We start from the raw sequence: 16516 nt of genomic DNA, 5'->3' as shown, positions 1-16516 counted from the left end.
GTAACACCAATGGACAGGCTAGCCCACCCAGATGGCCTGACAGACGGAACAGCGGTTTATTTTTTTTGGAAAATTACAGCTTGAAGAAAGTCAGCTGATTACACGAGAGAGGCCCCTACATCCCTGCAGCCGATCTGCTGGAAAGTGAGGTTTCAAGCCCAGTAGCTCCTAATGAAGGAGAAGGTCCAACAGAGCATTGACAGCCTTCACACAGGTACACCCCACACCTCTTGCATTCTTACAGCTGTCCAAAGCAGCAGTCATATGAACAAACATTTTCCTAAAACAAGCCAAACTACATCTGCAGTAGAGGAACCCAGCAGAGTTGGACAAGTCATGGGCATTGATTACTCTCCTCCAATCACAGAAACACTTTATCTACTCATAACCTACACTAGGCTAATCACAAAGCGAAGTCAGGGCAAGATCCAATCTCCTGATCCAAGCTGACACTGCAACTGACTAAACAATAAGCTCCTGGGGTCTGTGAATGTATGTGAATCTCTGAGAAGACCATCCATCCATCCATCCATCCATCTATAAAAGGGTTACAGGGGGCCTGCAGCTGTTCCCAGGCAACAGAAGACACAAGCTTTGGGGGCAGCCTGGATGGGATGCCAGTCCATCACATGGCACACTACACTGTGAACAGCTTATAGCTGCCAAGCTCAACCATGAAGAAAGAGTATCCAAGAAACAGAGGAAGGACACGTCAGGAGACAACCCACCCATCGAATAATCATGAGATGACATGGGACTAAAATACTCAATGAAAGGGTGAAGAAAAAAAACAGAAATAAACAGCTAGCCATTATGTAGTGACAGAACGTGATATCTGTCAGCCTGCCAACAAAAACTTTAATACAACTTAACTTTCCCAGCTACCATTTTATCACGAGAAAATCTGTCTGATGTCAGAAACACTACTTAGGTACCATATTTTTTTAGTGGTCAATTGCTTCCTGACTGCCCGTATGCAGAGGAGTGACGCAAAACCAGAACTCAAAGTCCACCTGACGAAACATTTGTTCATACACAGTCAGTGGAGACAGAAGGAAGTCGATCGAGTCAATGAAGACTCCAACTAGTGACGGGTGTAATGCAGCAAGGCATGATGGGAGCTGACCACAGACCTCCAAGATACGACGGTAACTGTGGGCACCAGGACAAAAAGCGTTACACCTTTACGGTGTGCAAAACGGTATCGGCATTTTGAAATAAACTGTTTTTCTTATGTTTTAAATGTATCAAGAGATTGGTTATTTAAATGGGTTCCCGTTTTTACATAATATGAAATCTAGCCTCCCTGTATCAACTCACGCTGTGGTCACCATGAACCAGTGTTCGTGAAAAAAATTGCAGCCAGTGGTTGAATATGTACAAGAGAAGTGTGCCGAAGGATTTTGAAGAATCTACATCTTACCGAGTGACATTACTCAGTAACACGTCACATGGTCCATACTCACATGCACAAAACCCCCAGCTCACGTATGGTAACCTCACACATTGGGTTAATTAATAGCCCGCACAGAAAAAAAGTTTTCAGTGGCATTCAGAGTTGTGAATTACTATTACTTTTAACATTCGCCGGAAGCTTGCTCTCCAACCTGAAAGGTGATCTGAAAGCCTGCAGCTAAGGCGCAGCAAGAAGCCGCTGACACCGAGGCGGCAGCGGAGGAAGAATGTTGGGAATGTACAGACATATTTTTTGGATTACGGAGAGTCGTCGGTGGAGTCAAGTCAGCGCAGAGGATGGGACCGTCTCTCTCCAGCTTTCGCTGCTCAGACATGCCGAGACGCCCGGAAACAGGCGAGCCGGACCCTCTCTACATCCGGGTCAAGACGTTCAGGCCTGAGTCTCAAAGAGCACCAGGAGCCAGGAGGCCTTAAGGCATCTCATAACGTGCCAACAGTCCACCTTCGGGTATTCAGATGTGGTGCAAATAAGTTGAAGTGGCAGCCAGAATTTGGAGAGTAAGGGGGCCACCGGCCGTCCGACAGTTCAGTAGCCGGGGGGGGTGGGGGGGGTTTAAGATACACAACGGAGACCTGTTGTGACTATCAGAGGGTGGTTCACAGCAGGAGGCTCCATCCACATCAGCAGTTTGCGCTGCTCTTTGTACAGCCAGGCCACTGTTGCAAAAACACAAACCAACATTGCTGCCCGCTATGAAGAAAAAGAGGAAATGAAGTTTAAAAAAAAAAGTGCACACACACACACGCACGCACGCACGCACACACGCACGCGCGCGCGCACACACGCACGCACGCACACACACAACCTGCCTTCCGGTAGTTTGCAGCACAATAATTCTCAAATATGTACCTAGCAGAGTCACTATACCCACTGATATGGGACCAGGGCGTAATTAGGAATCAAAACAGGAAGATGACACTTTAAATAATCTTTCTCAATCAAATGAAAACTTTGCATGGAAAAATGAATGAAATCTAGGGACTGAAGAAATTAATTCAGAAATTACATTTAATGAGAGCTGAAGTACTTTCGACGGACTGACTCCGTCATATCAGACAGGTTAACCGCCGTCTCTGCTCCCCAACCATGACAGGCCGAGATGGGTGTAGACCGAAACAGCACCACCTACAGGACGGCCGCGCAAAGGTCTTGGCAGTATAGACACGGGAAATGCCGGGGAAAGCCTGGCGTGGAATGGCGAATTCTGCCTTAAACATCTAGCTTGACGATGTAATGAGCACAACATGATGAAATATAACTGGCCAGTAATCGATCAGGCCAGAACTTCCGCCCTTTGTTTCTATAATGTATGGTCACTGCTGGCATTGAGAGGCTGTAGTCTAAGGACTGTGCATGTACCAGGCCCAACATGGGCCTAGGGCCCTATTATTCAAATCATGGTCCTCGAGGGCCGAGCACTGCTGGTTTTCCAGCCTTCCTTTACCTGTGAGCCAGGAGTGAAGCCTCTGACCAATCAGAATCAGTCATTATTAAACTAACTACCTGGGAGAACTGAAAACAAGGCCTGGATTTGGAATCGAGGTCCAGATTTGAAGAACCCTGGCCTAGGGTGTGTAGGGGCCTGGCTATGCTTACAGGTAGTGGAACCAGCTCCACTTCCGTTAGACCCGCATAACTTGACGTCACCCAGGTACCAGAATACTCTCAAGTTTTAAAAGTAGGTATTGGCAGATAAATCCTGAAAGTTGGCCCAGGAGACATGTAATAAGTGAGAATGTTTTATTTTGATACCAAATGTAGAAAAAAATAATTTTCATTCATTCATTCATTCATTCATTATCGTTAATGGTTTATGAAATACACTACATGGACAAAGTAACAGGACACATCTCTCAATCACTGAATTCAGTTTTTTCATTAAGACCCAATGCCACCGGTGCATTAAAAAAAATAAAATCAAGCACCTTGCCATGCAGTCAGGTTAGACATGAAAGAATGGGTCATTCTGAATAGCTCAGTGAATTCATACTGTCCAAATTGCTGGTACATATCACTGGCCTCTTGCACATTGCACTTATAATACCTTTTACCCATCACTTTTGTATAGATTATGTACAGCTTTCATTACATACATTTCATATACAGTGGTACCTCGGTTCTCGAACTCACTAGAACTCGAATTCCTTGAAAGTCGAACAAACCAGTTTGACCTAGAACTCGATCTGAATATCAGAAGTCGAACCGTGAACGCTGACCTAATATAAATTGTACGCGGCAGGAAATGAGTCATACTACAATGCAATTCTTACTTGAATGCCTTCTTCACAGACTGGACGATTAACCAAATAAAGCAGCGCAACATTACAGTAACTAACAATAAATAAACCACTAACTTACATGTACTATTAGAGCATTTATGTCATTTATTTAAACTTTATTTTACCAGGTAAATTAACTGAAAACCAGTTCTCATTGCTTTACGTGAAATTCGGGGGAAATAGCAGATTACGCATCGGAACTGCCTGGGATATAAACGTCATGCGTGTAACTAAACTCTTCAGCCAATAAGGGCAAAGGTGTGTCGTCATGGAGGCGGTTCCAGTTTGTGCAGCCGGGTGAGAGGTCGAAGTGCATCTAACCGTAATGCATTGCGTCAGGATCAGAATGCGTTACTTTAAGCCAGCGCTGTAAGCAAGTCAAACGCACCCAATGACCTGACTGGGGAAACAAACTGAAACGCGGACTTAATACAGGGGACTAACCAGAAACAGCTGATCACATGGGGATCCCACACGAGGTTAACGAGGGGGCGTGGCACACGGAAGGCGCTGACGATTGGGGCAGGACAGGGGACCTGCATGAAGTTGGCCCCCCATATGTTTCAGACACAAACTGGTCTCAATCGTATGTGCTGCGTTTGTGCCGGATTGTGCCGTTAAAATTTTTGTTTGTGCTGTTTTAGTTTCTGAGATATAAATGTTTGTTTACATGGTGACATCATCAGCGTGAAGTTAGCCCCCCATTTGCGTCTGATTTCCACCAAACCGATCACAATCGTATGTGCTGCGTTTGTGCTGGTTTGTGCCGTTAAAACTGTCCTTTGTGCTGCTTTAGTTTCTGAGATATTAATGTTTGTAAGGTTGTCCCCCCTCCCATTTGCGTCTGATTTCGACCAAACCAATCGCAATCATTTGTGCCATTAAAACTGTCCTTTGTGCTGCTTTAGTTTCTGAGATATTAATGTTTGTAAGGTTGTCCCCCCTCCCATTTGCGTCTGATTTCGACCAAACCGATCGCTATCGTTTGTGCCATTAAAACTGTCCTTTGTGCTGCTTCAGTGCTGATATATTGCTTATTTACTTGGTCACGTGACTCCGCCGTTAAGTTGCCCCTCATTTGCCTCCGAATCGGTCTCAATAGTTTGTGCGTTTAAAAGTTGTCTGTACTGTTATTTTTCTGAGTTATACCTCTTAGTTTATGCCTTAACGTGATCGCCGTATAGTGCTCAGGCTCGTGTTTCTCATGTTAACAGAAGGTGGAGCGTTTGATGACTCCGCGACAAAGCTGCACGTACTTAGTCAGCCCTGCCAGCCAGATAACGCATTTCAAGATCGTGCTGAATAAATTCAGGTTCTCAGCGGCTAACATCCATATGCGTTTCGTATGTAGCACTTTGTATTAATTTTATGCTGCTATTTAATAAGTGGGCGCTGTATTTTCACGTGAGCAATGCCATTTTAGAAATTGGGGGGCGGGGGCGTTAATATTTGTGAGGTCTATACCTGTCTTATTCTCTTATGCACAGCTGCTCGGAGTGACTAGGGTCACAATCCACTACATGTTGTATGTGTACAACTGTGTACATGATGAATAAACCTCTTAAATCTTGAAGTGTGGTACTGTCATGAGATGCCACCTTTGCAATAAGTCTGTTTGTGAAATTTCCTCCCTGCTAGATATTCCATGTTCAACTCCAAGTGGTATTACTGAAAAGTGGAAGCATTTAGGAACAACAGAAACTCAGCTATGAAGTGGCAGACCATGTAAAGTAACAGAGCGGGTCACCGAGTGCTGAGGTGCATAGTTCATTAAAGTCGCCAACGCTCTGTTGACTCAATAGTTCCAAACTTCCTCTGTCAATAACCCCAGTGCAAAATCTGTGTGCCAGGAGATTCATGGAATGGGCTTCCATGGCCAAGCAGCTGCATAAAAGCCTAACATCACCAAGTGTTAGATGGAGTTGTGTAAAGCACGCCGCCACTGGACTCTGGAGCAGTGGAAACGTGTTCTGTGGAGTGACAAATCATTTTTCTCTGCCTAGCAGTCTGATGGATGAGTCTGGGTTCGATGGTTGCCAGGAGAACGTTACCTGCCTGACTGCATTGTGCCACCTGTAAAGTTTGGTGGAGGAGGGATAATGCTATGGGGTTGTTTTTTAGGAGTTGCGCTAGGGCCCTTAGTTCCAGTGAAGGGAACTCTTAATGCTTCAGCATACCAAGACATTTTGGACAATTTTATGCTTCAGACTGTGTGAGAACAGTTTGGGGAATGCCCTCTTCTGTTCCAACAAGACTGTGTCCCAGGACACAAAGCAAAGTCCATAAAGACATGGTTGGGTCAAAGTTGGGTGAGGAAGAACTTGACTGGCCCACACAGAGCTCTGACCTCAACCCCATCGAACACCTTCGGGATGATCTAGAAGGGAGATTGCTAGTCAGGCCTTCACATCCAACTGACTTCATAAATGTTCTTCTGAATGAATGGGCAAAAATTCCCACAGACACACTCCAAAATCTTGTGGAAAGCCTTCCCAGAAGAGTGGCAGCTGTTATAGCAGGAAATAGGCTACCAACTCCATGTTGATACCTATGGATTTAGAACGAGATGTCATAAAATTTCCTGGAGGTGTAATGGACAGGCGTCCCAATACTTTTCTAAACAGTGAAATGATAAGTCTACTTCTAAGTGTTCCAGACCAGTTATATGCTTCCCTCCAGTCTCTTACACCCGGTACCTGTTGAGTTCTTAAAAACTCGACAAGGATAGAAATTCTGAATGAAAAGCCAAGAGCTCCGATATAATTACCAGGGAAGGATGTAAATAGACACGCAGACAGACATGCAGGCAGGCAGACTCAACACTTGTCACCATGTGAAAGCCAATACCACTGACACCACGGCATGGCAAACAGAGTGAGGAAGAGCCTTCGGTTCATTCCCATATTGCCCCTCCGAGCACGTCAAATGCTAATGTAATCGACAGCAGGATTAAAACTATTGGTGTCAAGTCAGCTGTCACAGAAAAAAAAAAAACTGGCTTAGCCATCCTTATTATCGAACTTGTCATAATCTCACCACAAGAATCATTGTCACTTAGTCCTAATGGCTACAACTCACAAGGCTACTTTTGACGCAGGCTGAGCTTTTAACTGCGAATGGATTTAAACTGGGGGCAGAAAACGTCAGTCGAGGACATTCATGCTAATATGCTCACCTTGTGTGACCACTTTGACAAAATGCAATATAATACCTATGCTTGTTTATTTTACCTTGATTAATTATTCCTTTAGTTAATCTATTATCTTTCCAGAGTTGAACCAGTCATCTTTGACTTAAATGAGTAATACTGTGCTAATGATACTCACTATTATAATTACGGTTTAAAAACTAGAAAATTAAAGTCTCCTTAGAAAACGAATTCAGCTTAATTAATTTGGCACGATTTTAATGAAAGTCCACTTTTTTATATATATATATAAATAAAAATACTTAATTCAAAAGAGTAATACGATGACAGCTAGTGAAGAGTTTGGCTAGACCAAAACAATGAAGACCAGGCTTGGAAAAAGGCTCATCGCAATTAGTCAAAGAAGCCTGGGAGATGCCGAGAACCAGCCAATGGCAGATCTGACAGAACCGACAGACAGACCGCAAATACTGAGATATTTAATGAAGATGTAGCACTGTGCACATGCACATCAGCGAGAAAATGATAAGACGAGAGATTTGGCAAATTAACCATCAAGGTGCGTGGCTGCATTTTGAGAGACAAACGTGACCAGAGTGGGAAATAAAAGATGTTAAAATGCTGTAGTTAAACAGACATCTTGCCCTGACGCAGCATTGTGGGGAAACGCCAGTGTCTCACCTGTCAAGAGACTAAGGGTGCTTTTCCACAGCACCAGGTACCGTACTTTTGGTACAGTACTTGCCTTTTTCCACTGACTTCCGGTCGAGTACCAGTACCAAAAATTCCAGGAGCTAAAGTGCCAAACCAACTGGGGTCATTTTTCGGTACTTTGGGGTGTGACTTGAAACCCTGTCTTTGTCAACTCGTTATGCAAATAGCCTGCTTCTGAAACACGATACAATTGCTGTCTTGAAAATAGTTGCGAACTCAGAAAAGACTGATAAATGAAGAAAAAAAAAAAAAGTATTAATAATGGATATGTAGGTGAATGAAAGCTATAAGATCAGGATGGCATGACAAGAAAGTATTTTGTTTCATATACTAGGACAGGATGGTATTTATAAAGCAAATATAAATTTCTCACAAACCCGTCCAGCAAGGATGAAAATGATTATGATGATTTCGGAGAACACATTTTCTAAAATGGCATTGCTCACGTGAAAAAGGAATAATCACTAAAATTACAAAACTTGCTAAACCTTTTCTCCTATGACAGAGTAAAAATTTTTGGCAAAAAAATTAGCAAAACTTAAAATCCCTGCGCTATAATGTCCGTATAGAATTGAAAGTAAGAAAAAGCCTGATCTTAATCCAACTGACTAGCGACATATGAATTGCATGTGACTAACATGCAATGTTGATATTAATATTGCACATCATCCAATCCTATAATATACTACATTCATTTTTCAAATTCAGTACAAAATACCACATCTTGTGCAGTTATGTCATCTCGTGCTGGTATCAGTTTCTATGCCAGTGGAAAACAAACACCTTCAAGTACGGTACTTTTGATACTTTCTTGAAGTATCTGATGTGTTGGACATGCGCCATAAGAGGTCTTGTGGATCACAGGTTCAGTCATCCGTACCTCAGAGGAGTTATTCTATGTATGTGTGTCATGATGTTATCAAAGTAACAGGACAGGACAGACCCTGGACCAATCACATTGAAAGACATTACTCCTAAGGGCAAAGCTCGAACCTAGATGGAGAACTAGGATTCTCTCTGCTCAGAGGTCCCACACCAAGGGTGAAAGGTGGAAGAGAGCTCCCTCCTCCAAATCAGGACACAGCAAGCCAGCAAAGAGTATGCACTGCACCAAGTCGGTCCGCGGGGCGAGAGGCATCGCTCAAGCCCCCGGGGTGAGAATGGCTGGCTTGAACGCTCCTTCCTCCCAGGGAATTTCTGCAAGGACACGTGTGGCTGGAAATGGAGAAGGAGACGGCAGCTGACTGACGCCTGTGATGTGGCAGATGGGGAGGGGGACAAAAATGAGTCTGTACCCAGGTGCAGACAGAAATAAAGTCCGAGTGGCAGGGCCCACGAACTCCCATGATTCCACTGGCGTGACCCGACACCTCGATGCACAGTGGCCCGGTGCATGGGGGGGAGGGGACTTGGGGCACAGACAGGTCACAAAAACACACACATGCACCAACATCAATCTCTCGGGCACACAGTCTCAGATTAACCGTTGAGAAACTAAAAAACGACAATGGGGGGGGCGGGTCGACGGGGAACCGGAAGCTTTTCCTGAGACACCAGCAGCTCCTGGCTACACGCATCCTTAGCTGCTTAGCTTATCCAAGGTGACTTGGTCATACTGTTTCAGAAGCCAAAAAAAAAAACCTCACCAGAGCAATTCAAGCTCAGTCACCTGCCTAAGGGAACTGCAAGAGGGTGTCTAAAGAGATGTAAACTTTGAGCTCAGGGTTACAGGTCAGCGGGGCAGAATTGGCGGACAGAAGCCTATAAACGGCAGCATTATCAATAGCGCAGCAGGTTATGGGCTAGATCACGACAGGGCTTCCCTTCAGCATCGCTGGCAGCCCACTTGACGTGGATGGAGCCCATCAATGACCACCATGTGACAGAGGTCCCTGTGTCACACAGCTCCCTGGGACACCAGTCACAGCTTTCTGAGGCACTGGCCTGTGCAGCAGGTCCCCACGCTGAGGTAAGTCAGCCGGTGGTCCCCGGCTTATAAGGCGACATAACGGAGGGGGGGGGGGGGGATATGACATCCTCAAGAACACCTGTTCAGCTCCACACTTGGACCACTAACCTAGATAGTTTTTATGGGGTGGGGGGGGGGGAGGGAGGAGGGGGCCTCTGCCCCACTGGGATTCTGCTGCCACATGCAGAACACGGCAGGTCGGAATCCGCCTCTTGGTCTCAACGGGATTTCTTCAGCAGACCAGCACAATCTGGGTGGCCCAAAAAACCAGCACCATGGGGGTCAGCGCTCCCGATGCGCGCGAACCCTTAGTGTTCCCTTTAGCCAAGGAAGAGACTATTTGTTTGTCATGGGGGGGAGGGGGATTTTTCCCCCCCACAAATTTGCCAGTGTCTTTCGAAATTCTTATACAAGGCCAAAGGAACAAGAACCATTAATTCAATTGCATATATTCCAACAATAGCACCATCATTTGTTCTTAAACTGTGCACTACCTAAGCGGCAATACAGCCAATGAACTTCCAGATTCCCCCTCAAGTCCACTACACTCAACCCAGAAATCACAAAGCCAAGCCACAAAACTTTGAGCCCAGTTCGGGGTGTGTGATCACCTCTCCACAGGAGCACTTCTCTCCAGCCAAGACCTTGGTAAGGCTGCAGGTTCCAGTGCAAATAGTAAGTAACTAATCTGAAGGGTTAACGCCATCTTCTTTCAGGAGTTCAGGCTCTCTTCGTCCTTGAGTTCTTTTTTTAAATAAGAGCTCAAGATAAAAACTACGTTACGTAATGCTGCTTTCACAACAGATAACGCAGTGCGTAAAGCCACGTTTTTAGATAGCATCTGACTAAATCCCCCACACCCTTTTCATTCAACCTACTGATTATATCAAAGAAAAAATAATAAAAAAAAAGATACAATGCATTTTTCTATTGGCTTGTCAGGCCTTACATACCGTCTTAAAAAGACTGCAATGTGGACAGTAAGTTTGATGTTTGTCTTACAGTACATCTATGTTTTGTACACCAGAAAAGATAAGTGTCAGTTAATCTCCAAGAGTACCTACAATACACTACAACTGTAAAGAGTAGCACAGGAGGTTACTGAGGTAGTACATGACTTTGTAACTTTATTTACTTCCATGACTTCATGAAAAACCAGGCACTTCTCAACAATAAGACCAGACACCTTAAAAGACAGGCATGCAACCCTCTCGGTCACAGCGCTCATGGTAAGAACTTACGGCACGTACCCCAAACTTACGGCACGTAACAACTTCTAGGTCAAATCCCACAGTATTATCCTCTATCAAGTTCCCATCTTCTGGCTTTGGAAGGAGAGAAAAAAAGGCATCCTTTAATGGGTGTGGGTCACCTCATTCATTATGGAGACTGCCAATCACTGTCATTCCTCAGCCCCCTCCCAACCAGCAGGTCTGTGCCAGAAATTAAGTCACAGCTGAGCTGCCTTTCTCTCTTCCTCCCTCTGTCTCCACTTTTCAGTCTAGGCTGTCATCTCAGCTGCCCCCTCCCTCCCTCCCTCCTTCCCATATGCCCTAGTCAGGTGGCAACTCACCACCACCACCCTGTGCTCCTGAGCGAGCGAGCTCCCTCTCTAGGTTTCACCCAGACAAGCCACGCCCATCCAGAATACACCCAATCACAGCCCTATTCACCCCAGGCTCCACCCACCAAAATGTGCCACACATCCGAGATTCATCCAATCACAGGACACCCCTGCAGACAACACAGTACAAAAAGAAATGCCCCAGTCACTAGATTTACAAGCACTTCATATACCAATATACGGTCTATACAAAAAAAAAAAAAACATTAATTTAGACAGTGTAACTATGTTAAGCCAATAAGAAATCAATGAAGACAAGTTTAAACTGCCCTAATGACCAGAAGGGAGAACAGCTGAACAGGTGGTTTTTACAACACTGAGAATGCAGGGAGGATGCAGGATTCAGCGGTAACACCCCTACTTGGAAGCATTTATGGCCTGTGCACCACTGGGGGGGGGGGGCGTTGCAGCCACTGCACTGCAGTGCTGGAACAAGCACCTCCACGGGTTCATTATTGAGCTGACCAGCACCGGCCAAAAACATGAACTCAGCTCCTGACACAGACTCACATCCACATTCACAGGGTGCATTCAGTCTGCATTCCCCCTTCATGTTAAACTAAACAGTAGTAAACTACTACTCTCACTTATCTAGCACCTTGGACTTTCCTGTAACACACTATTTTAGTGACTACAGCAACCTCACAAACAGTACTGCTACAGCTATATCAGCAGTGAATAGCATTTAATAGCTTTAACTGAAACCATGTCAGAAGGGGACCAGATGCACAAATTTCTGCCCTAAATTAAGATTTATTGTAGCAAATAAACACACAAGCACACAAACTTTTGTTTCTTAAATACAGAAACTTAAGCTGCATCCAGAGATAATAAAACAAAATGAGCAAAATGATATGCAGACGCAGTTAATCGAGAGGACACAATGGCAGCCAGTGCACACCAATCTGCCGTCTAAACTGACAGGGAGGGAGACAGTCCTGCGGAGGCCGGCCCTGGAGCTTTACTCCGTCCGTTTGATGCTTCAGAGGCGGCCCGGAGTTACAGGGATCCTCTATTTATTACCACAGGAACATTTACACATGAAAAGGAGTGGGAAGCTGAGGACTAACAGCCAGAAGCCCATAAACAATACTGCGTGCAGGAGGTGATCATTTGCAACGGTGGACTCAGAAAACAGGAAATGGGACACCGATTAACAGCAAATGTATTTATCTATTATGCTTAGTCAACGATTTTACCCTTACAGACGTAAACGTGTACAGCAGGGTGTTTGGATGAAGTACGTTTTCTCAAGGACGGTTACAGTCCCCCCCCCCGGCTCCATCTTTAAGCACCGCTACACGGGAGGCTTAACAGGTGTCCAGGGAACTAAATGTTACACATGCCGACTTCGCAGGTGACATTTTTCCAAATAAAAATGTTAATTTCGGTGGAAAGGCAACATATTAAAGTACATCACTGGGTCGCGCTGGCTCCTGTAATAAGTCGACAGCACGACTAAGGATGCGCATCGAACATGATCGCAACCACGGAAATGAGTATTAATGCCAGACGACGGCAAGTAAAACAGACACGGACGGCTAGGGCAACCCAGAAAAGTCATGTAATACTCATGTAATGTACGTTTTCGGGTGTTATGAGACACGCCGGACGCCAGCTGTCATGACCACAGACGGCCGTCCCCGTAACATTAACGTTAAAATCCAGCGGAAAACGAACTAGCCCCAGACATTCGTCCACAACGTGAATTATCCCGAAACCAATAGCCGATTGCTAGAGAGGAACAACGGGCCTCTGTTACCTTCCTAATAAACAGCACATTTAACTAGTTAAGCGGGTTAAAATAACGGGTAAAGAAGTTACAAGGCCAGTCACCCATTAGCATCCGGGATCGAGATGGTCATCTATTACCTTCGGCTGTAAGGTTTATCCTGCTAATTCAGCGCCTCACAGTCTTGCATTGGCAGATCCCCCACCAGTTAAAAGAAAAGAAAAGAAAAGAAAGAAAAGGGGCCCATTTAAGTTGTCCCAACTCAAGGGGTGGCAGGTCTCTTAATCCCTTATAAATAAAAAGGTGACACTTGCTGGATGAAAGGAAAGGCACCAAGAGGAAATCGTACTGACCCTGATAAGGGCTGGGCACCGGCGCCGGTAGCCGGGACTGACGGCGGATCGCACAGATACTCACTGCTAACTTTCATGCTCCCGAAGGCCGAGGGCTGCGGCACCGGTTTGCAGCTCTCTGCAAAGGAGGTGGTTCTGGGCCGACCCGACATATTCCGATCCAAAAAAAAAAGAAAAGAAAAAAAACCCCACACCGTCCCTTGACTCCGTAACGTCGATTACAGGTTTGATTCGTATTTATTGTCCTCCGTTATTCGGACAGTAGTTCAATCTCAGTTATTTAATGCATAAAAGAGAGGGGGAGATTCCTTCGTCAGCCCTTCCCCGAATGCTCTCGTTAACTGGATATATCTGTCCAACAGCTTTCTTCTTTCTTCAGATCATCCTCTTTTTTGCACATTAGATTATAGGCATCTATAGCGTTACCGGGGACAGCTCGATCTACCGGATCGCCAGGCCTTTGGAGGTGGGGGCCCGTTTTCAATTACCTACCGACGGCCCTTTCCTGCGTCCTTATATTAAAATCAGCGCCGTGCAGTTTCGTGACGCTGTCCGTGATCTTATCGCTGATCTAAAATAGAGAAATCATGGTCTAAATTGCGCTGGCTAACGGCGTTCTTCGCTTCGTAAATGTCGCACCGCACCATAACCCTTCATATACTGAGGTGGAGACTCAGCGATCCGACTGCTCCTGCCATGGCGGCTCCCATCTGCTCGGCTCGGCCAACGGTTCAAATGAAGAAAAAAATCTTTTCAAATCCCCAGATTTAAAAATGAAATTGGCAGAACAGACCTAGTCTCGCGTCCAGTTCTAAAACGCGGAAGTAATAATCTGAACCCTAACCTATGATATAACGGGTCCAAATGCCACCATCGAGACCCCTTTACTTGTGGGGGAAAAACCGCAAACGATTCTAGCCGATACCGCTCCACAAATTCTGAATTTCTTTTTTTATTCCTTCTCCGTCTGTCTCCGCTCGCTCTTTGTCACTCCAGCCCACAGTGCGTAAGTTACGTACAAAGGCTGGGCTGGTACATAGATGCAGCAAAGGGCTACGCCACTTTCCTACAGCGGGAATTGCAAACTGCGCACGCCCAAGCCGACATGGGCGGAGACGGGGTTCCGTTGGCCAATCGAAAGCGGGTTCTACGAAGAAAGGCGGAGAAACCAAACGACCGTGGGCCAATGAATCTGCGGCTATTCCGTCACACTTTCCGAATATTGCCGAAGGCTTCCACTTGTTTTTCGCAAAGCACAGTGCTACTGTACCGGAGGGCGGGCAATCTGTCGGTGCACAGAAAACTGCCATGGACATCTACCAATGAGGTTAAGAACAATGCCGGTAGTGCACCAACAGAATTTGACGGGTGCCGAAAGCGAGCCCCAGTGGCTAAGTAACGCTGTTGCTAGTCGGCTCCTGTAATTTGTCCAATGATATGCCGTGGCCGAGTATAACCCCTTCTTTTTTCATAAACTGGAAAAAAGTGGTATGGAAAGAGTGGCTGAATAATTGTTTTATTATTTTTATTTTATTGCATTTTATTATTGTCTGTATAGTTGATAATGGTATTTTTTAATAAATGTAATACTTATTTTTATTGTTATTATAATAAAATTCAACTGAAGTAAATTATTAAGTTTTACTATAGGCTTATGTTTAGCTACTGATTCACCCAGTTATTCAATGTTTCAGTGTCATACTAATATGTAGAAAGAATGAACTTTTGTCCTTTCTTAGTCGAGTAAAAGCACAGTGATTTACAACCTATTTAAACTTATTTTATTCTTGATTCAATTAAGCACAGCCCCTTTCCCAGTGGAATAGCAATTCCTATGGTTAGATTGTGAAACTCAAAAGTACATTGAAGCAAGAAGACTTAAAAAAATATGACCTGTTTTTATAATCACAGATGGGTGGCTACAAGGCGAGTTAAACCGTTGTCTTAAACCTCCAGAGTTGGGTGTTTAAATCCCACTCTGAGTGCGGAGTGTGCATGTTCTCACTCTGTTATGTGGGTTTCCTCGGGGATCTCTGGTTTCCACCCTCAAATATGCACCATCAGGTTATCTGCCTTCTGCCCTGTATTAACAGGCAACTCCATAAGCTTGTTAGGGATAAATGGTTGGAAGATGGATTGCTGAGAAATCTGCAGGTGACGGTTTACATACATCTTAATGTAAAAGTTACGCAATACCTACACATGAACACAATTAAGTAAAAACTCACAACTAGTGTGCGTCAGTTAATTCTGCCTCTGTGTAATAGGGTCAATACATGTAGACTTATTTTGTTCAGTAGTACAGGAATCACAGTTTAGGCATGTTTGTCATTTTAATTCTTTAATTGTCTGAGTACATGTTTACCCAGAACATGTGAAGGGTATCCATCCATCCATTTTCCAACCCACTTATCGTTCTGGGTCACAGGGGGTCCAGAACCTATGGGCACAAGGCAGGGAACAACCCAGGATGGGGGGCTAGCCAATCACATGGCACACTGACACACCATTCACACACACATACACACCTATGGGCAATTTAGTTACTCCAATTAGCCTCAGCATATCTCTGGACTGTGGGGGGGAAACCAGAGTACCTGGAGGAAACCCCACGACGACATGGGGAGAACATGCAAACTCCATACACTTATAACCCAGGTGGGGGCTCAAACCCAGGTCCCAGAGGTGTGAGGCAACAATACTAACCACCGCACCACCATGCCACACCGAGAAGGGTATCCTGGTCTTTATTTAGTGAAGGGTTCAGAGCAAAATGGCAAAGTGTCAATGAACATGGATGACAGGGGCAAACTTTCAAAGTTTAATGGGTATGTCTGACAGGGATCTGATAGTATATGTGTATCAAAGTATAAAGTACCTTTTTAAAACAAAATTGCCAAAAAATCTCTTGTATATTCACTTTGCGTGGCATTGCCAGATAATCCCTTTATGGGGGGCATTGGTCATACTCTGAAGTCATGAATCAAATGAATTCAGACGGAGGTACTGTGAAGCTGTGAAATCAGTACCAGTAAGTTCTGCAAGCAGCAAACCATCTCATCACATTTACAAATTAAAAACTTTTTTTCTTTCATTTAGAAGGGTCAGATAAACGATTTGTCTGTTGTCCATCAGTCACATTAACGAGTGAAAGAAAGGAGATGCTTTCTCATTCAATAGATTAAGAGAGGAATGTATCCAGTCCTGAGAAATCCAAAGG

General features: G+C 44.8%; 1 protein-coding gene across 7 annotated transcripts in view; it reads right to left on the bottom strand.

The window, feature by feature from the left end:
* The window catches only part of LOC111852698 (glycogen synthase kinase-3 beta), a 51543-nt gene extending 37200 nt beyond the window's left edge, over positions 1 to 14343 (bottom strand). For 3 of the 7 annotated variants that reach the window (XM_023828890.2, XM_023828893.2, XM_023828892.2), the window contains exon 1: positions 13361 to 14343. In XM_023828890.2, coding sequence (XP_023684658.1) covers positions 13361 to 13448 — 88 coding nt within the window. In that variant the 5' untranslated portion in view covers positions 13449 to 14343. The remainder of the gene's footprint in view (positions 1 to 13360) is intronic. The other 4 variants (XM_023828894.2, XM_023828895.2, XM_023828896.2 and 1 more) reach the window with 2 other exon arrangements.
* Between the last annotated feature and the right edge of the window lie 2173 nt (positions 14344 to 16516).

Source organism: Paramormyrops kingsleyae, chromosome 16 (assembly GCF_048594095.1).
Source record: "Paramormyrops kingsleyae isolate MSU_618 chromosome 16, PKINGS_0.4, whole genome shotgun sequence".
In the NCBI taxonomy this organism is placed as follows: Eukaryota; Metazoa; Chordata; class Actinopteri; order Osteoglossiformes; family Mormyridae; genus Paramormyrops; species Paramormyrops kingsleyae.
Note: the sequence above shows the minus strand (reverse complement) of the source record. Positions and strands in the feature narration are given on the sequence as shown.